Genomic DNA, 23,387 nt, shown 5'->3' on the forward strand with positions numbered 1-23,387 from the left:
GCGATGTTGCCATATGTTTGCTTTTATTTATCTCATATCTCAAATCACTAGTCGACAAAAATGAACTTTTTTTCTTTCACAAGAAGTAAAATAACATTTTCTAGAAGAATATTTCGTGCTGAATTCAAATATAATTTCATTTTTTCCCCATCGGGCAGGAGTTTTTTGTGATATTCATTTGAATTTTTATAATATTCTAAAAAAATCTGTAACTAGCTAACTCAACAGTATAACTACTCATTCTGACTTACCTAGCAAGAGGTAGATAGTGATTTTCGGGCATATTTTGCATCTGGAACGTCTCTCTTCTTGGTCCAACAGTAGTCAGCCAGCATATTGGAACTCCACTTGCCTTGGTAGGCCTACCTCTTTTCCATAGTAGAAATTTGCTGATGAAAACACTCACCGTGCTCATCACTGTCAGCTCCAAGATTTTCGGGGAAGAAGTCCAAGTGAGAGTCCAAGAAGTGAATTTTTAAAGACATGTTGCATCCCATAGCTTTATAAGAATGCAGAAGATCAGTCACTATGTCACGATAGTTTTCTGCTTTATGGTTTCCAAGAAAATTGAAACATAAACTTTTGAAAGACTGCCAGGATGCTTTCTCCAGTGGATTTAACAGTCCTTCGAAATGATCATCACCCATTAATGACCGGATTTGTGGTCCTATAAAAATTCCTTCTTTCAGTTTACCATCACTGACTTTGGAGAATTTCGATTTCAAGTACAAGAATCCATCAGACTGTTTACCCATAGCTTTGACAAAATTTTTCATTACTCCTAACTTAATATGCAATGGAGGTAACAATATTTTTTTCAGGATTCACTAAAGGGACATATGACACATTTTTCTGGCCATGGATATGAGATTCACGTTTAGGCCATAATTTTGTAACATAGTGAGACTTCCTATCTCTGCTGTCCCAGAGGCACAAAAAACAGCAAAATTTGGTGAACCCAAGTTGCAAACCAAGCAACAAGGCAATGACCTTTAAATCACCACAGATATACCATTCATATTTTCCATATTGTATTTTCTCTAGAATTACTTTCATATTTTGATATGTCTCTTTCATATCAACGACATGCGCTACAGGTATTGATGGAAGTTCATTGCCAATATGTAGCAGCACAGCCTTCAAACTAACTTTAGACGAATCTATGAATAGTCGCCACTCATCTGGCCGGTGTTGAAGCCCAAGAGTTTCCATAACTGAACAAATATCATTACAGAACACAATACCATTTTCTTCAGAGAAGCAGTCCTTGAAATCACTATGGCAGCCACGATAACTACATATTCTTACGTCTTTTTGGAGTAGATTCCACCCTTTGAGTCTGGAAGCTAAACCTTCAGCTTGCTGTTTAGACAGATTTAAATCCCGAATCAGGTCATTAAGGTCTTTCTGATTGGGAAAGTATGGTTCTGATGAACAGGTATTGGCTTCAAAAGTAGGAACATTTTTATTTTCATCTGAAGCATTTTCAGTTTCAGTTAGGTCAGAATCAGAGTTACTACCTAAGGTCGTATCGGCATATACTGGTATAGGAAACTGTTCATTGTGTAAGACAGGTCTTATTGCAGATTTCAAATTAGGATACTTAACTGTATGTTTTGTTTTAGATGTGATTCCTGTAATATTTGTCAAACAGAAATAACAATCACTTAAATGATCCTTCGGTTCCCTCCAAATCATAGGAATTGCAAATGGCATACGATGTGTACCCTTTTTCCATCCAGTCAGCAATCTAACACACGAAACAAAGCATGTATTTGGGGCCCAGCTCTTATCAAAATCACCAGCCTGACAGCCAAAGTAAAGTTGATAACACTTCTTTACAAGTGGGGTCAAATGTCGCCTCTGAGACTTGAAGGTCAGCTCACCACAAATATAGCAGAAACTGTCTACATGATTTACACACTTTCTTGGCATGATGAACAACACTAAGCACTAAAACACTACGTACACAATACACTTTCCTAAAAGAAAGGAAGGAACTATTTCATTACTGAACAAACTCACGGCCAGCTCGATACTGACACATCACAATGTCAGATGAACAGGTCTGAGCATGACCAAACATGAATGAACCTGCACAGGCTTGTTTTATGGTGCTTCAGCATAATATTACAAATCATTTCCTTAAATACAGCTTGGATAAAATCGCTACATATGAGGTAACGGTTCCTATGACAGGTCAAAGAAAACGCTAAAATTCGATTTTAAAAAGTAGCTGTCACAAAAAAACTGTGCCTGATGGAAAAATTCTGACTACATATCTGAATTCAGTATGAAAAACTGCACTAGAATCACTAATCAGATTTCTTGTGAAGAAAACCTTGTCGACCAATAACCGTCCACAAATGACCACGATGATATTAGACATTTATACTTAACTCCCCTCCCTGAGTCACACCTCAATAGGATCCTATAGTCCCCTTCCACTCAGTATAAAAAAATGTCGCTGACATCTCATTTTTTTCTCCATATAATCAATCTCCAATTGGGGTAAAGTATTTCTCTCAGCATTACACAAATTTCAAAATCCCTTCTTCCTAAAAATTTGCATCTCAGCTAATAAGCTAATTTATAGTTTCTAGGTTTGTTTTATTCTCCAACCTCTGCAATTTAATGCAAGTTTTGCATAATTTATCAGTGAATTTATAATGATGACTTTTGCCTCACATTAAACAAAGAAAATTCCTGCACACACACACACTTCCATTGGGAAGATTTTCGATCAAGGATGTCTTGATAAGTAATGACACAACCTCAACATGTACAACAAAGACCTATAACAACTAATGAATAAGGCCTGCATTGCTTTAGGATTTGGGCAATGGTTACATATGCGAATTCACGTGGCAGCATTAGTGTACCTTACTTTTGTAACTTTTTGTACGTTGCACAACACCACTCACCCTTGAGTACGCCCATGCAGGTCTGCACGCAGCGCAATGACGGAGAGCAGAATGTGTGATGTATCATGATGCCTGCTTCCCGCATGGCCTCACCTGTAAGAGTGGCTTGCAATATTCCGACGTTGGTCAGAGGACAGTCTTTGAAGAAGCCTTGCGGTCCAGTCTTCCGAGTTGGAACTGTTTTTGGCATGTTCAAATCTTTTCTCATATATGTTCCTAGAAATGAAGTGCATATTTATACTGTCATGACCTTCAAGATATATTGCGCGATCTATTATAGACCACAGCAAATGACGTAGTATACAATTTTCTAAAGAAACTATTTTTATCATCAATCGAGAAACACATTTAGAAATCTGTTCTGGCTTCAGCAATTTTCGTATTAAAGTTGATAATTTTTGTTAAAGAATATTTTCATTAATTGTTCTTTTTTACTATACAGTATGTAGTAATGCGGTGTTCAGTAGACCAACGTTCCATTTCAACTAAACTCCAAAACGTACACAACACAAGGACACCCACTACAGCAGCGACATTCAACGGGTATGATTTGTATTGCACTGCAAAAATCGTCAGGTGTTTTTGACGCACCTTGTACTAGTAGACAATATTGTAAACCTCTTCTGTATATATTTCAACTATTTATTTTATTGGGTTATTTTACGACGCTGTATCAACATCTTGGTTATTTAGCGTCTGAATGAAATGAAGGTGATAATGCCGGTGAAATGAGTCCGGGGTCCAGCACCTAAAGTTACCCAGCATTTGCTCGCATTGGGTTGAGGGAAAACCCCGGAAAAAACCTCTACCAGGTAACTTGCCCCAACCGGGAATCGAACCCGGGCCACCTGGTTTCGCAGCCAGACGCGCTGACCGTTACTCCACAGGTGTGGACTATTTCAACTAGACTGTGACTATAAATTAAGACTTTATAGTAGTATTAAGTTTTTTGACTTGTTCCATATTCTAGCTGTGAAGCAATGTACGAGGGCTATTCATAAAGTAACTTCCGTTTTCATATAGCGTGCGTAACAAATGAGACAGTGGCGCCAATCTTGCAGTGGTGTGTACCTTGAAGCAGTATGCGTCGAGCAGCGATAGAGTCAAGGTTGTGTCTTTGTTCCTCTCTGAGCCACATGCTGTCAAAATGTGTGCTGCAATCGCAAGTCCCATCAGGTGTGAGGTACGTTCTGTAATAAGATTTCTTGTGACCAAAAACTGTAAAGCTAGTGAAATCCATCGCCAACTTTATGAAGTTTATGGGCCAGATGTAATGAGTGAAAATGGTGTAAGACAATGGTGCCGTATGTTCAAAAATGGGCGAACCAATGTCCATGATGAAGAGAGAAGTGGTCGACCAAGTATCGTGAATGCAGATCTGATTCGTTTGGTTGACGAAAGAGTTACAGCAAACCGCAGGTTCACCATGTCGGAGCTTAGTGAAGATTTTCTACAGACTAGTCGTACTCTTCTGTACAAAGTGATTACCGAAGATTTGGGCTACCGGAAAGTATCTGCCAGACGGGTGCCTAAACTCCTTTCTGAGGAACAAAAGGCTCAGCAGATGGGAGCAGCACTGTCTTTCTTGGGCGTTACGAAAGAGAAGGTGATGTTTTTCTCGATCAGACTGTGACAGGAGATGAGACTTGGGTGCGGTATGTGAATGCAGAAACAAAGCTTCAATCAATGCAGTGGGGCCATATACTCACTTCCCGAAAAAACCCACAAAGTGTCGTCAAACACTTTCCACGAGGAAACTCATACCAACTGTCTTCTGGGACAGAAAAGGAATTTTGCTAGTGGAGTTCTTGGAGAGAAATGCCACAATTAACGCTGAGCATTACTGTAACACACTAACAAACTTGAAAAGGGCCATTCAAAACAAACGTCGTGGCATGTCGAGCTCTGGGGTGATTTTCATGCATGACAATCCGGCCGCATACAGCGTGTTGTACTGCGACCAAACTGCGAGAGTTCAACTGGGAAGTATTGGATCACCCTCCCTATAGCCCAGATTTGGCGCCTAGTGATTATCATCTCTTCATGCACATGAAGACGTGGCTTGGCTCGAAGTGCTCTGACGATGACGAAGAGTTGAAAACCAGCGTCGTAGGTTGGCTTCAGTCGCAGGCGGCCGAATTCTACGATTGCGGAATTTCAAAGCTTGTCAAAAGCTACGACTAGTGTCTCAATGTGACTGGAAAACTATGTGGAAAAATAAACTAGAGTGTATACTTTCAAATGTATTGTAACCCAATTCTGTAATGTCATTCACAGGTTTGTAAAAAATAAACAGAAGTTACTTTATGAATAGTCCTCATATGAATACCATGGAATGTTAATAAATACAATACAATACAAAAGTCAAATGTTGCTGTCAACATAACAGTTGGAGAGTAACTGCCATTTGTAGTATCTGACAGTACCAAAATTTGAAAGAAAGTCAGCAAAAGAAAATTTAACTTAGGAACTAGAAAATCACTATACTCCACTAGTATATGTAGCAATAGGGGGAAAAGATCAGATTTCGGCCTTAGGGTATAAAGTAAGAAGATCCGGGCTATACAGACAAGCAGCATGCATACATTTTATCTGTATCAGGGATGCTGGAAAGATGCATCTTCATAGAAATCTAGAACTCACTTTTTTACAGCATCACAGTACACATCTGTTCTTCGTAAAATAGGAAAGTAAGAATAATCCTTACATAGTTGATTTTAATCATATCATTCTATGTTGAATATCAATACCTGTTTCATCAAAGCAATAGGGAATCCATGTTCCGAAAGTGAAATCCACTCTTTCGCCATGTCTGATAATGTAAATGTGACGTGGCCCTGGAATTGGTTCGGGTATGGTTACAGGTTCAACTTCTGAACTAACCTGAAACACATATAAGATTACTAAGACATGGTACATATTCTACTATCAAACTCTCCCACAATAATTTGAGGCTATACTCGCGAACAGTGGTGGTGCTAGAAAATATATTTTAGATGGTTCCAGCTGAAACTTAAAATAGTCTGAGGCTACATCCGATCGAACTATGTTACGAAACTTTTTGTTTTGTAGCATGTTATAGAAAGTTACAGAAACCTATTACCAGGTACATGAAGTTGTGTAACAATTTTCATGCTACATACTATTTGTCATGTTCTGAGACTAAGTTATCCTTCTTGCTGAGAGAGTGTTAACTTACACATGCATACTTCTCATTTAGTAGCACATGTATCAGTGAAAAATGGAGTAGTGAAATAAAAGAATATTACAACTCGCGGAATTATTCAAATCCATTATTGTAGGATGCCGTTCACAAAGATTATAAAAACTGATCGAGAAGGATTGTTTTAGGTCCATATTGAACAGTAAAAGTGGACAGAAAATTCATAACATTAAGTCAGTTCCTTCGTGAAGAAACAAAACTAGAAACGAAAAGAACATCTAGAAGTGGGGCTGAGTTGGGTGGAACTGTAAAATGGTTTGTATGTGACTATTTAAATTTTCTTGCTTCACTCTACAACCCAAATAATCCTATGGACATATTAAGAAACAAGGATGTTGGAAATTCAATTATGTATCACATAAATTTAAAGCTACCGTAGTGACATGAAGAAGGCAGCAAAATCATCCAAAATTTAATTTTTCTTTCAGCAGATATAATATCTGTAAGAAAATCTGTATATTCTTTCTGCATTATTACATATAACAAAGGCTATTTAAACTCCTGTGACATTAAAATGATAAAGTTTTTAAATCTTCCAGAATCGGGAAATCAGTCTCTCATGATTTTTAATCCACCAAAAAATTTCTTTCTTGTATCAACAATCAAACCATAGCTTCTATTTTCCTCAGAATAACATTTTACAACAGATTGCCTTTCTCAGTAAGATAGTTGCTCCTAAGAGATTTAATATAATCAAAATTTGTGGAAGAGAGGCCTTTAAATACGAAGACATAAAATCAATCCGTAGTGAGTTCTCTCATGATTATTTTGACATTTTTTCAGATATTTTTCTTCTTCTTCGTCTAATTATTTACTCTTCCTTTCACCAATCAATACGCAGTAGGAGAGGGTGTCTATGGACCAACACTATTCTCTTTAAATGTGGGCCTCTCTGATTATATGGTCAGAATGATGCAGGACAACCGCAGAGACATCACAGGACAATTACAAGACAAGGGACAAACACCCAGCCTTGTATACTGGAGATAAATCTCAGCCTATGTCATGAAATCCAACTAAGGATTGCTTGGTTGGGAAGAACATGCACTATCCATTATGCTGTAGTGGCAGACCCACATATTAAATAGGAATAAATTACACTAGAAAAAAAAATTATCATACCTCCGGAATGAAAACAGCTGATTCTTATGGGAATCCATGCACTGATTCCAGTAATGGCTTTGATTTTTCTTATTGGACTTAGTTCATAAGACATAGAATAAAAATGAAATGCAATGAAATTTATTTAATTTTTTCATTGCCTAAACAGGACAAAAACAACAAAGAAAAAAGCTAGATGATTAATAGGTAATTATTATATTTACAATAGAAGAAAAATGTCTTGAATTGCAAACAATCTATTACGACACACTTTCATAGCATTTCACCAGGTGATGTTCGTTTGATAAATTTGTTACTTCTTGGCACAGTTACAGTTTAGACGTCAGAAAATTTGCAGCATTACACGTAAATTTATTTCGAAAATGGATAGGTGACGATTCTAATTTCACAACAAATAATGAAAAAATCTTCTGTCATACCTGTCGAAAATAAGTAGGCTACGCAGTAAACAGTTAAGTAAATGTTAGCTTTCTTATCAGCCTTCTGTTGGCTAGTTTCAATAATTGAAAGAGAAAAATTCTATCTTGGACAGGGAGTTCAACCTGGATATCTTAGTGGTTAGAACAGCAGCAATATTAAAGTTGGCAGTCCTGTTCAAGTTCTGGTTCAGAATAGAACTTTCCTCTTCCAATTATTCAATATTAAATGCTGATTATCAGATTTTACTTATATCTACAATTTTTTTCAAAATGAGCATATTTTCGAAGTGATTTAATTTCTATCCCACTTTTATTTTTATTTAAATTGAGCGTTTAATATTAGGGTCCAGCATCTGTGGCATAGATGAAATTTGCTCCCATAACATCCTGCTTGTTAAAGGGACATTTTCAACATACAAATCATTGGACAAAGAACAGAAAAAGATTTGCGCTAGAAAAATTTAGACATGTCTTGTCATATATTGTAATCAACACACTTATTTCAGTTTACTCATAGGTAAAAATTATTATTTGTTGATTTGTGTAATAAAGGATCGTGTATTGTAATTTTTATAAAGCCTAAAAATGGCTATTTTCTGTATACAGAAAGGCTAACATGGTCCTTTAAAAATAAGAAAAATCCGAACCCTGGTGATGACATACCAGTACATCCCATAATAATTAAAACCATTAAAACGTAACTATATACAAAGAAAAACACACTAGTTGTATAAATAAAAATTAATATAATAGAAAGAAGTAAGAAATTAAGTTTTCGTTTTGCTGCAGAACAAAACATGCTGTGGAATATTCATATTAATAATGTGTTATTATACAGTCAAGCCTAAAAGCAACATTTCTTATGCTAATTTCCTCCATTCACCTCTGTTACATTCGGTTTATCTTCGGTCTGGACATCAGGAGTCTTGTTACAATACGAGGCATCTCCCACACTCCCTTCCTGGTCTTGCTGACATGTTGGCACTGACGTAACACAGTCCCCTCCTTCTGGATCTTCTAAACTCTCCATATTTCCCAATGGAACTGTCCTGTAAACCACCACAACGTCTTATCTAGAAAGACATTCAATAAAGAACTGTTGCATCACAAAGTAATAGAACAAACCAAAATTTCTCAACTTCGCTGCAATAACAGTATGAATAAATGTTCAATAGAACCTGGGTCATATATAACCCAATTATACATATTTCTAGTTTGTACGTAATTATGCCCAGATCCTGGCAAAATTACATTTAATTACAAAGAAATTAATTCTGAATTGTATGTAACTGATTTGTACATGACTCGCTTTTGAAAGTAGTAATTTTTTTAATTAGATTTGAATTGTACTTATTTATGTTCACTTTGATATGTAATAAAGTTTTATTTTAACTCCACATGACTTGTCTTATGACTTTGAATACATTTTAATCATTTCCTACAATCCTCGTGGTTAACTGCAGGACATAGGGAACATTGAGTTTCATGCGGAAAGGGTTCATCTTTTGACTTTTAGATGCGAAACTTATATCTTTTCTGGATTTCATGCTTCATTATCATACAATGTTTGTAGTTTATCCTGGGAAAGATAAATGCGGCAACTTCCCATTGCTTTCGGTAAACCATTCTCTTTTTCGCAACTTAAAAGATCCCAGGAGGCCCCAGCGTGGAAGTATGGAGAGTGGATTTGATTAATTAGGCCCTCCAGACTTCATCAAAATTCACTGCAAGGGTTGAATATCAGGGCTATCAGGGTTTTGCATAAGATTTTCTGATGAAATGGCATTGTTAACAGAAGAGGAGATAATATCAAGGGATATGCTACTGGAGCTAAATGACAGCTGTGAGCAGTTTGAGATGAAGATAAATGCAAACGAGACGAAGATCACGGTTATAGGAAGAGAAGTAGAGAAGGTAAACTTGCGAATTCTAAATGAGGTAGTGCAGCAAGTGAACAGCTTCAAATACTTGGGATATACTATAAGCAGTAACATGAGTTGCTGGCAGGAAGTCAAAAGGAGGATAGCTATGGCAAAGGAAGCTTTTAATAGAAAAAGGAGCATCTTCTGCGAAACTCTTGAAAAAGAACTAAGGAAGAGTCTAGTGAAATGCTTTGTGTAGTGTGTAGCATTGTATGGGGCAGAAACATGGACATTAAGATAAAGTGAAAAGAAGCGACTAGAAGCATTTGAAATGTAGATATGGAGAAGAAAGCATCGTGTGAAATGGACAGACAGAATAAGAAATGAAGCTGTGTTGGAAAGAGTGGGTGAAGAAAGAATAATGCTGAAACTGATTAGAAAGAGGAAAATGAATTGGCTGGATCACTGGCTGAAAAGAAACTGCCTATTGAAGGATGTACTAGAAGGAAAGGTGAACAGGAGAAACGCTCGGGGCAGAAGATGATATCAAATAATAGACGACATTAAGATATATGAATCATGTACGGAGAGTAAGAGGATGGCAGAAAATATTAAAAAAAACTGAAGAATGCTGGGTTTGCAGTGAAAGATCTGCCTTTGAGCAGAACACTACGAATGAATGAATGCTGCACTATAAGCCATGCAACATCAGTGACCTTAAGGTTAAGGGACTCGTACTGATAAGACAGCAAATTCAAATAGCCCAGGCAAATAAAGACTTAGTATGCTCCGTCTTTACACGTTAGTTTATCTTTCTTCTCACGGAACATGTTCCAGACATTTGAAAACATTTGTAGGTCACTGTGTAGCAACCATGTTTTACAGTAAAAGGAAGAGCTACTCACTAGAAGACAAAGTTTTAGATTGAAAAAAAAAAAGCTGAGGCAAATCCCAACAAAACAAAATCTAAAACTGCAAGAGGTGTATAATATAAAAAATTAAGAATTAAGATGACTTAAAGTCTCAGTTCATTATTGAAGAAAAAATGCCATAGTAAATTTCTTTAAACATTAAATTCCTGGTCACTTTCTATTGATTAAAACACATTTAGACAAGTTAAAAAATCCTTACGTGCTTCCAGCCCTTTACGTTCTGTTAAACTGATTTCTAGTCATTCGAAAATTATATTTGATATATTCAAAATTATTTATACATAGTTCTGAGTTATGCGTAATTTAAATCATTCGCCTCCATTTACGTACCACCCAGGTTTTATTGTACTTTTAACAATGTTTGTAATTTTGACAGGCACTCCAATTTGTCTTACAGATTAAAAAATCCGCTTAAATTCTTTATACCAAATCAACACGATACTAACCATCAAGGAGATAGAGCAAAAAGTGGCTAAAGTACTGTTGGTCAAGTTTCATCAACATGATTGTTTGCAGCAACTACTTTGGTGGGACGTAATAAGTGGTCTTTTCCAGGTTAATGTGCTAAAAAATCAATGACATGCAACAAATTAACACAAACTGCAGGTTTGGTGGTAGTAGTGGCAGCAGTGGTGATGGTGGCAATGAGAATGGTGATGACAATGACGACGACCACGATGATGATGATATGCATTAATTTTGTCAATGACACTTTTGTTCAATTTAGATAGGTGGAGCTGAAGTAATGAAATACTTTCATTCATATTCTATTATGCAGCAACCATAGTGACCAGAAGCAGAATAGAAAGGAATCTCACAAAATGAAATCGTAGACATTTTACTTGACATACCTTCCAATAATGATGGTTGATTACAGCTGCTGTGCAAAATGTATAAGAAGAAAGTATGTGTACTGTACATTATATAGATTTAATTGTTGCTGCAAATAAAATGTTAGGCTTAAAACTACTAGATTCTTTGCATACCTGTGCAAAGTCCAAGCATCAGATTCTGCTGTCCTTTCAGTGTAATTAACTGGTAAGTAGCCGCTACATCCTGAAACAGAGATACATACAGAACTCTAAGGATTTTAGTTTTTATTTTTACTTAAAAATCGTATCAAGTATAGATGCCATTTACTGCGTTTGCTATAAAAGAATTTCAACATAAAAACTGAATAGAAAATTTATTATCTGAAAACCGATATGATTTTATTTATGCTCTTCAGCCTAGCATTGGTCAAAGGTATACAACCTGAATCTATAAAGAAATTTGCAATGGTTTTGACAAAGTTATATTAGGAGCAGAAGAAATAGATAGGTATAGTGAACCCCTCATTTACTACCCCAACTTCTATACCCCTCAAAACCTGCTTGGTGAATGATCCTGTCCCAAATAACTTACTCCTCCATTCACACGTTTTGCACTATAGAAGAACTTAAAAGAACAAATAAAATAATAACATGATCTCTAGTAATTACAAATATCTGATTTACCGAATATTGTTGTTATGTTAAGTCAACTGTTCGAACGCACGTCTAAACTCATAAGTGACAGAAAACTCACGAAGTAATTAAGCCAGGAGATAATGGGTTATGGTGACCAGGTCTCTTTCCCCTTCCATTGCATACATCGCTGAATAGTAACATATTACACTAATCAGACTTGAGATGATATTATCATTTACAGTATTTCGCAAGTTAGCCATTTCACAAATGTAATAATTATTATAATGTACCATAATGTAAACCTAATACGAGAAATCAAGTATTTTGTTGTTATGTGTTTTCAGAATATTGTATTGAAATACAATAATGTTTATACTGTTATCAACTTTCGAATCATGAGAAAATTAAAAATTAAAGTGCAAAAAATGAATATACTTTTACTGTGTACAGAAACTGTACACGTTATTATAACATGAACGAGTTTCGTAATAAAAAAATACTTATGTATTATGAAGCACACTTAAGAATGGCTTAGCTTAACAAAACAAATAACACAATGAGTATGACTAAAAAAAATCGTTCTGCACAAATTATCTGAACTGATCGTAGAGAAACACCATACGCCTTGGCATTGGCTGTCTACGTTGATAAGACACTTTTAATGTCCTCACAATCTTAAAGTTCTTTCAAGAAACAGTAAACTTGATAAATAACGTCTTTAGTATGACTTCCGATATGTTGTTGTTGTTGTTTTCTAATGCCAGGCGTTTGACAATAAAGTCATTTGACCTCTTGCACTCCAATATTTTTCAAAGATATTATCATGGCCAGCCACTGAAGCACAGATTTTGAGGTGTTCCGAATCCATTTCTTGGTTTGAGTTGCACAATGGGCAGTTAGGGACTGATATATTCCAATTCTATGCAGGTGTTTGGCCAAACAATCATGGCCTGTTGCCAATCTAAATGCAGCTACAGACGATTTGCGTGGTAAATCGGGAATTAACCGTGGATTTTGACTTCCGATATAAGAGCATGACTCAGACATGATAGCAATTACTTGGATGATTAGTATTTAAAAATACTGTTTATTATGATATATATTTGCGAACAAACTGTAGCACAATAGTATCACAAACGAACAATTGTCAGCAACTAGCACTCAAACGCAGCAACAAGAAAGTCTCTTTGTTCAGGTCATAAACCGATCGAGAAAGTGTGGAGTGAGTAGTTTCTGCACAAGACCAAAAACCCATCTATTTCCTCTGTCTTTACTACAGTAGTAATATCAAAATTACAACTTAGAATTTACAATATATCTGCTATGCACACAGCTACTTCTGTGGAAAAAAAATAATGTGGTTTGCAAAATGCTAAAGATTATAGTGTGAACAACTAAGATACATATTATGCTACAGTGTGTGATGTTCCACTCAGACTATACTCGTAAATAGCAATGACTAATACTGTAGTTTTGATATTACGCATTGCAAGCTAAAATACTGCAGGTCATTGTACGAGACTTATGATAAGATATCACTGTCAGTGATATGATTGATTATTAGTAGACATATTTTGTGATCCGCAATTGCATATTTTTCAGTGTCAGAAGTCGGAGAAAGAGTGAAATGAAACTCTACTAAGTTTAGTAATGTATGTACAGTAATTATTATTCATGTACAGTATTTATTTCTCTATTTGTGTACCTGTCTGTCCATCCGTCCGTCCATCCATAGGTGGAAAGTGAACCGTTTCCTTGGAGGGGCAAAGCAAAACCATAGAATCCCGACATAACGAGGTTATGGGGGATATCATTTACTTACTCCCCTGTTACAGCTTGACCATGGAACAGTATATCGGAATATGATCATTTAATAGAAGTATTTTTGGGGTACATGTTTCTTATAGTGTTTCATCCATATCCACGATGTTTCGGACTAAGTTGTATAGGGCTTCAACTGTAGCTCTACTACAAATTATAATAGGGAATAATCGTAGGCAGAGTTATGGGAGGGTATGTGGGTGCACTGTCCCTCCAAATTTGTCTGAACTCTTTTTTTTTTCTATTAACATTACAAAATAATGAATTCAAAAGACTTTTCTTGCTTTTGTTTATGAATGGGATATTATCTGTAAATGCTACCATCATACCATTTTCCTGGAAAATGGCTGTTTTCACAAAAAAAAATCTTTTGACTATGGTTGTTTTATGAAAACTACTTAAAATTTTCACTCCTTTAACATGGGACTATGGTATTTATTTATTTTATTTTTTTTCACTATCGCCTAATTCAGTAAATGGCCGTTGCAGACTTCTAACACAGGAGTATAGGCTGTTGGAAAAGAAACATTGCAGTGCTTCCATTCCTCAAACGAGGTATAGAAATTCTTATACATTCAGAAATTTAAAATAAATATTATAGTCTAGACACAAAATCTGAAGACATTAATTCGTCAATTTAAGCACAGAAATTTAATCATAAACAAAAGCAAAAAAAGTCTTTTGCATTCAGTATTTTCTAATGTTAACTGGAAAGAAAAGAAAAAAAAAAAAAAAAAAAAAAAAAAAAAAAAAAAAAAAAATTCAGACAAGTTTGGGGGGGCATTCCCCCCCCCCCATAACTCCGCCTATGCGTCCATCCATCCAACCACCCTTCACCTACCTGGTAAGACTAGTGACAGATCACAGTTCTGCCTCACTAATTTACATTTTATACTGATTTTTGTGAAGTGAGATAATGATTTCACAGGTTGTCTGAGCTCATTAGGGAAATTATAATTTTCTAGAGTAATTTTACGAAGTAATTTTCTGCTCAGATTGTTATTAAGTTTCTCATAGCAAATGAATAGGATGAATATTAGTATACTTCGTTGCTCGTATTCCATTTTTCAATATCAATATTGTCCTAAACAGCCCAAGTAACCTAAATCATCACTGTTCCTTTATCGCCCCACTCAATTAATTTCCAACCACAATGAAAGAAAGTGTTTCTTTATTAATTTTGATTACTTTTCAGCATTGCTGATTGCGAAGTTAGCAGAACCAGAAACTAATTTCTGTTGGAACAAGTTGCGTGGTTAAATTTTTTTTCCGAGGTTTTCTCTCAAAACCCATTAAGACCAAATGTTAGATAACTTTCGGTACCAGACCCTGGACTCAATGCTATTATCACCATCTTCATTGAAGTACCACAATATTTAAAGAATTTCACACAAACATTATTTACTTATCCAGCGACCGGGTAGCTCAGTTGGTAGAGCAGCTGGCTACGAACTGGAAGGTCCGGGGTTCGATCCCAGGTGGTGACAGGATTTTTTCTCGTTGCCAAACTTTCAGAACGCCCCCGAGGTTCACTCAGCCTCCTATAAAATTGAGTACTGGGTCTTTCCCGGGGGTAAAAGGCGGTCAGAGCGTGGTGCCGACCACACCACCTCATTCTAGTGCCGAGGTCATGGAAAACATGGAACATGCTGAACGTTTTTTCTCAGTTTTGATTTATTTATTTTTTAAGAATATGGGTTGTCTCTGTACACCTTCCCTTTAAAATTCCCCATGAAGGTTTAGATCTAGTAATAAAGTTTATTTATGACGTACTTTGAAGTATATGCTGTGGCTGGGATTGTATCTAAAGGAAGGGGACTGATGAGGCTGCAGTCCTCCTCCCACGAAATATGAGAACTGAAGGAAATTTATAGTTATGCTGGGGTAATTTGGCATTTCACCAGCCATCTACAATGTACCCAGTCTTTTTCAGGAAGCTATCAATATATAATTTTTATGGTAATTAACTTACTTATTATGTGTTGTATTTTATAGCTCAACTGATGAATAATAGTGGCCATAGTGGGCCAATTGCCATTTATTAAAAACGGAGAAAGCAAGGGTTAAAGTTAAGTGATTACCATAGTTTAATGAAGATTGACATATTATTTAGTTTGCATATGTATACTTTATATTACGTGTTATATGTTTCCATTGAATTATGGTGATAACTTCATTTTAACCCTTATTTTCTACGGTTTTAGTAAATGGCGCTTGGCCCACTATGTAATCTGATTGTTATGTGCTGTATATTTTTGTAGAGCCACAAATGTAGCTCAGTCAGCTGTCCTCAGGCTTGGATTGGATCCCCATCTGGTCTGATTGCCTGGTTGGTTATTTTTCCGAGGTTTTCCCCAGCTGTGGGGCAGATGCCGGTCTATGGCGAGTCCTCAGCCTCACCTCACTTTATCTCATCAAAAAATTGTAATCTTGTAAAATTTTGATTTGTTCCACGTCTTAAAGCTTCAATGCTAATGTAAGATCTATGAAATACAATAAATTAAATGAAATGGTAAATATTCTTCATATCTGAAATAATAAAATAATTCCTTCTGAAATAAATTATAATACACAATGTTAGTTATAATATAGGAGACAGCCTTTTCCCAGAAAAAAAAAATTCTGGCTGTGCTTCTGGCTAGCATAAAATATACACTTTTTTAATCCATAAATCAATAAAGAAAAATCTTAAAATCAGTCTCACATGGTCTCCTAAATTCATAGTCTCACAAAAGAAAATTAGTCTATTCTCAGGAAACTAATGCCGCACTGAACTCATACTTTCAGATCGTGTATGTAGGAATTTTAAATTGTTCAAGAGTAAATAGGATAAAAAGTAATACATCTTGATTATACAACTAAAAAGTAAATTGAGAGCTATTGGAAGTTCCGTGAAAATGTAAGCAGTTTGCTTTGCTGTATGATAATAAACAGCCAAAAGTAGTCATAGTGATTGTTGGCCAATCTCGTGAAATTTTATTCCATCAGAACATGTGTTTTTTTCGAGATTTCTTATGTTTAAATGTTGTTAATTTACATAGCATCTATTTTAAATGAAAACTCTTTCCCAAACACTCCTGAAAAAGCACTTTAAATTACAAATAAGAAGCTTTTCTGTATGATAATAAACAGCCAAAAGTAGTCATAGTGATTGTTGGCAATCTCGTGAAATTTTATTTCGTCAGAACATGTGTTTTTTTTTCGAGATTTTTTATGTTTAAATGTTGTTAATTTACATAGCATCTATTTTAAATGAAAACTCTTTCCCAAACACTCATGAAAAAGCACTTTAAATCACAGTAAGAAGCCATTTATTATTGTGACGTATGAAAACTGTCAAGCTCTTAGCATGAGGTCGGGCAATGGATGAATCACTGCAGGTCAGGGTCAGGTCAAGTTATCCGAGACACTGTAGCAAGGCCGATTGGTGGGCTTATTTTATTTCTTCTATACCGATAGTCCTTTGTGTCTTTATTTATTCACTGTGACCTTTATTTCTGTTCATTTATTTGCATACATTAGACATCTAAGACAGCGTGACAAACAGAGTGCGGGGAGAAGGAGAGAGATAAAATGTGTGTGTTGATATGTACGTAACTTTGTTTATTTTTTGCTGTTTGTTTAGCTGCTTATTCATCATTTATTTCTCTTTTTGTCCATACAGAGTGAACCAAATGTAAGTATTGTCATTAATTTCAGGGGGTTATTCTTTGATATATTTCAAACAAAAGTGTTGAGATAAAAATTGTTTTATATGAAACATGTTTTGAGAAAGCCATTAATTTAATTCCCAATATGCTCAGTCAATCAGCAGTGTATTAGGATAATAAATTATTGAAAGAATTTTAGTTTTGTCCTTGAAATGTGCAGAAATTAGACCTGAACAAAATGTAAATTTTCAATCTGAAAAGGAATTTTAAAATGTTAAATTTGTTCAGATCAAATTTATGCACGTTTCAAGGACAAAACTAAAATTCTTTCAATAATTTATTATCATAGTAAACTGAGCATATTGGGAATTAAATCAACAGTTTTTGCAAAACACGCTATGAAATGTTTCTTATAAAACAATTTTTATCTCTGAAAGAAACCAAAAACGATCAAACCTGTAATGAACTTTTTTGTTTAAAATATATAAAAAAATAATTCCCTGAAATTAATGACATTACTTTCGATTCACTCTGTATATTTACAACTCTGATTTGTTATTTTTACTTATTCTCATAGAATTGGAATATATCAGTCCCCTACCTGCCCATTGTGCAACTCAAACCAAGAAATGGATTCGGAACACCTCAAAATCTGTGCTTCTGTGGCTGGCCATGATAATATCTTTGAAAAATATTGGAGTGCAAGAGGTCAAATGACTTTATTGTCAAACGCCTGGCATTAGAAAACAACAACAACTTATTCTCATTTACATACATTTACTATTTTAATTATGTATTATCAATGCTTATTTTCTGACAGAACCAACTGGAACACCTGTATTTTTTCATCATGGAACCGAAAAATATTCGAATTTCGCGCCACCAATATACTGTGAAGCTTCTCCCAACTCAACTTTACTGTCTCTCTACTGAGATCATCCCTGATAGTTAACACCATGAAGAACTTCCTTCTATCAGAGTTGTTGGACCTGCTTTGATCATCTTCTGACAAGTATGTTAAATCGTGGTTGCTAAAAGGTCGTCATTCTGCAATAGACATCATAAGGAAAGAGCATAACAGGAAAGGAGAAAATACTGAAGAAATGGCTTTGCTGTAGAAAATTTTCTAATACTTTTGATACCGACATGTAGTTTAGTAAATGCCTTTGTTGAAATCAATTTATTGTTTTGTTAACACGAACTGAGTCAGATTAATTACACTAACATGGATTTAATTTGTACTTCTTCTGAAAAGTGCATTAAACTGTGAAGATAAATAAGGGTTAAAATTATGTTTTGACATAGTTTTTTTTCCTCAATTCCATTTAAGCTTTGAATTCCAGGTGCACTGGGCAATAATCATCTCCCCATTCGCTCTACTAAATTTTACACAGAGTTCTAACACCTTTTTCTCCAGAAAAAAAAGCACTGTGTGTTATACAGAATGGAAGTGAAATAGCCTTGCATATTATCAGAGTGAATACCTCATGTTGTACAGTACGTAACAAAAAAAAATATAATATACTAGTGAAAAGTTAATAGTCTTGTCAGAAAAAAATGTTTTTTTTCAAATGTTTAACAACCACTTCTTCAGTAACTATTGCGAGTAGGATCGCGATTTTTGCCCATATCGATAGAAAATCTAATATAGAATAATTTATCCCTCTGGTGTATTCCAATAGCGTAGATGGTTTTCGTGTACATTTAATTTTAAAAACTTCTATTTCAAGCCACTGCACGATGTGAGCAGGTTACAACATTGCGCCAGAGAACAGCTCACCTAGCGAGACACACAGAGTTCGTTGACCTCTTACATCTGTATCACGAGAAGAGAGTGTTAGCAGCGATGTTGCCAGACTGCTAACTTCAAACTTAATTTTTTAATTAATAATAATAATACATAATACTAAATTAACCATGCATTTAATCACAAAACGTAATATAGGTTTTCTATTCAATTAAATGCACCCTATCGTGCCTTTCAATCAGGAAGGTTATTTCACCTCCACCCTGTATACCAGTATAATAAATTATCTACTCGATTCTTGTTTCTTGTTTATTTACTATTCCTTAGATTGCATTTATGTTTTTATGTACTTAATTACTAGTATAATATCACTTTTTTTCTTTACTTCCATGCTAATTTCATTACTTAGTTTCATTATATTATTTGCTTCCACTCTTTTTTTTATTTAAGTGTTTTCACATTCATTTGTTTTGGTTCAATATTAATTATGAAAAATCATTTTTGTAAATTTATTTCGTAAAAAAGTATTTGAATTCAGAAAGCTATATAACCAGAACTCATAGAGGAAGATTTGCTCTAAGTTCCTTTGGTATGGCCGAAACAAAATAAATAAATAATACCGGCAGTAAAAACAGAATTGATAATAAAAAAAAACATAATGATGATGATGATGATGATGATGATGATAATGATAATAATAATAATAATAAAGGTAAAGGTATCCCCGTCACATGCCATGAAGGCACTTGGGGGGGCATGGAGGTAGAGCCCATGCTTTCCATGACCTTGGCACTAGAATGAGGTGGTGTGGTCGGCACCACGCTCTGACCGCCTTTTACCCCTGGGAAAGACCTGGTACTCAATTTTATAGGAGGCTGAGTGAACCTCGGGGCCATTCTGGAAGTTTGGCAACGAGAAAAAATCCTGTTACCACGTGGGATCGAACCCCGGACCTTCCAGTCCATAGCCAGCTGCTCTACCAACTGAGCTACCCGGCCGCCCAATAATAATAATAATAATAATAATAATAATAATAATAATAATAATGTATTACCATCCTAGCGAAAAATAGATCCAGGTTGTCCAAGAATGTGGGGGATCTGAAACTGACAGAGGTTCAATTTTGGTGGAAGATGATTAAGATGGAAATCTTAACCACTGCAGAGTTGATCATATTAGAAACATATAAGTCGAGTTTTTGACACGATTTTCAAACCTTTGTCATAACCAGACATCGGATTCTAGGGCAAATGCCTATTTTGTTTCTTTAGGAGAAAAGTAAAAATAATTATTAATATTTGTGTTTCATGGAAATTAAAAGGTATTCAAAGAGTTTTATAGTGCCCTAAAATGCCCTAAAGCGGTTATTAGAGCCTAATTTGTTAATATTCGACTAAAAATGCCTAACTCACTGTAAAGTTTCGCATTTTACTCTTACTTTTTATAATTTATACATGCATTCACTGCGAAATTTAAGGCATTTAAAAAGTGGAAAGTTTGCTTCACACCGGTCATGAAACCATTGATAAAGGAAACAAAATGTTTTGAATCTCACGACACTCGCAATAGATTTCACTGAATTTAACATGTTTGGAGGCATAAATGCCGACAAAGAACCAACCTTAGTTTTGAAGCAGGCAACAATCACAACATGTGCTGCTACCGATTCAGAGATATACTATACTATAAAAATGACTGTTTTCGGTCTGAAACTGATTAGCTGTACTGCCCTTCAGAGTGTCATAAAATCACAATTTTTGGAGAAAGAGTGTTTTTTAAATATTTATGAAAAGTCGTAAAACTGCGAATTAGTAGGGTAAACCGTTACAAAATATTTAAAAGAATGGCCCTCCTAATGTTAACACTACCAGGAAATGCAACAATAAGTGGAACTTTGTATTTTTGTCCAATTGAATCTCAATAACAACGGTTCATTTGAATGCTCGTTAACAGTTGCTCTTTCCCTCACCTTATTTGTGTTGAGAAGTTTTGAGCGGTAGGACGTTTTCCTGTGAAGTTTAACGCGATAATGCCGAAAAATATAAGTGCAAAATCTACATTGATCCGGCAATGGCTAACAGAATATTCAGAATTCACTTATGATGGAAAAATAATATTCTGCAAGATTTGTAGCAAACAGATATGTAACAATAGTTGAAATATATAAATTCTATTAATTTTAATGAGTAGGCCTATAATATTTATACATTGACTGAGCTATCCTGAGGTATAATTCTTTTTAAGACCACTACACTTTAACCTTTTAAATTCCGATAGTTAAAGTATGTGCAGGTTATTAAAATTTTGATTGTTCGAACCCACTAACTTTGTGATAGAAATACGGCAATACAACAATTAGGATTTTATTTTAATTCAGTTTACTTTACATTTTTAGATTTCGCAAGAAAAGAAGTGCCACCTAAAGCAGCATGTGCAAGGAGCGGCTCATAAGGCTAAAGCTCAGCAGAAAAATCAACTGCAACATACTTTACTAACACAGCCTACTTCATCGAATCTCAGCAGCAATTTCTATGCTGATTTAACCAGAGCGTTTGTTGCTGCTAACATTCCCTGGAATGCAATTGAAAATCCGGTTTTAAGACAGTTTTTACAAAAATACTGCAAACAAAATATCCCATCTGAGTCGACCCTAAGAAAAAATTACTTAGACAGAATATACAATGAAACTTTAGCTTCCATTCGGGAGGATATAGGTGATTCTTACATATGGGTCTCTGTGGATGAAACCTCAGATCCTATGAATAGGTATATAGCAAATATGGTAGTAGGAAAACTTAGTCCTGATGGACCTTCGATTCCACACCTCGTATGTGTTAAGGAACTTTCGAAAGTGAATAGCCAAGCCATTGCTTATTTTGTAAATAAAGGCCTACAGTCTTTATACTCAGGTAATATAGACGATTCTAAAGTTTTGTTGTTTTGTACTGATGCTGCCTCATACATGGTTGCTGCAGCTCCACTTCTTAAAACATTTTATCCTAACCTCACGCATGTAACCTGTCTAGCACATGGCCTTCACAGGGTTTCTGAAACAATCCGGAATGAATTTCCTCTTGTCAATTCGTTTATTTCTAACACAAAAAAATGTTTTTGTAAAGCCCCATCCAGGATTTCAATATTCAGAGAGAACTTTCCAGATATCCCACTCCCACCTCAGCCGGTTGTTACACGATGGGGAACCTGGATTCAGTCAGTGGTGTATTATTCTAAGTATTTTAAAGAAGTGGTCACAGTTATTGATAAACAATCCGGAATGAATTTCCTCTTGTCAATTCGTTTATTTCTAACACAAAAAAATGTTTTTGTAAAGCCCCATCCAGGATTTCAATATTCAGAGAGAACTTTCCAGATATCCCACTCCCACCTCAGCCGGTTGTTACACGATGGGGAACCTGGATTCAGTCAGTGGTGTATTATTCTAAGTATTTTAAAGAAGTGGTCACAGTTATTGATAAATTACCTGAAACTGATAGTGCAGCGTGTGTGAAAGCAGTGAAAGATTGTCTGAATGACTCACGAGTGAAAAACGATATTGCCTACATAACATCAAACTTTTCTTTCATACCTGCAAGCATTGAACAATTAGAACGTGAAAAACAATCTCTTTGTAGCCAAATAGCAATAGTAAAGGAAGCTCAAGTGAACATACATTCTGCTTTGGGCGAAACTAGGAAAAAAGTTAAAAATAAGTGGGACAACATATTAAATAAGAATGTAGGATTTTCATTGTTGGAAAAAGTATCAAGAGTGATATCGGGGGAAAGTGTAAATGTTCCAGTAAGTATTGATGTTTCTGTTGTACCTAATTTAAAATTTGCGCCTCTCACATCAGTTTCGGTTGAAAGAAGTTTTTCTGCTTTCAAAATGATTCTCAGTGACAAAAGGCAAAGGTTAACTGTGGAGAATTTAGAAAAAAATTCTGGTGGTGTACTGTGCAGATAATTATAATAAAGTCTGAGCATGGAACTGAATTTCAATAACTTAAAATGAGTAATCTTGATATCAATAATCATTATTTCATTAGTTTCAATATATTAAATTTGTGCAGCTCTGTTTATAAATATAATATAGTATCCTTTTTTAATGTTTAAACATACTTTTTTGTGCGTATTTTAGTGTATAACTAAAAATTTCAGTGAAAGAAATAAGTATGATACCTTGATGTGCCTAAAATGCCTATTTTCATTAAAATAGAGCCTAATTTTACAAATTTTGAGC

General features: G+C 35.2%; 1 protein-coding gene across 5 annotated transcripts in view; it reads right to left on the minus strand.

Moving 5' to 3' along the window:
* The window catches only part of Epp (Ecdysteroid phosphate phosphatase), a 54,786-nt gene that overhangs the window by 6,036 nt on the left and 25,363 nt on the right, over positions 1-23,387 (minus strand). For 4 of the 5 annotated variants that reach the window (XM_069832943.1, XM_069832941.1, XM_069832946.1 and 1 more), the window contains 4 exons: positions 11,469-11,538; positions 8,572-8,737; positions 5,675-5,807; positions 2,925-3,140 (listed from right to left, as the gene is read on the minus strand). In XM_069832943.1, the coding sequence (XP_069689044.1) occupies positions 2,925-3,140; positions 5,675-5,807; positions 8,572-8,737; positions 11,469-11,538 (585 nt within the window). The remainder of the gene's footprint in view (positions 1-2,924; positions 3,141-5,674; positions 5,808-8,571; positions 8,738-11,468; positions 11,539-23,387) is intronic. The other variant, XM_069832942.1, reaches the window with a different exon arrangement.

The sequence above is a fragment of the Periplaneta americana genome, chromosome 8, assembly GCF_040183065.1.
Source record: "Periplaneta americana isolate PAMFEO1 chromosome 8, P.americana_PAMFEO1_priV1, whole genome shotgun sequence".
Lineage (NCBI taxonomy): Eukaryota > Metazoa > Arthropoda > Insecta > Blattodea > Blattidae > Periplaneta > Periplaneta americana.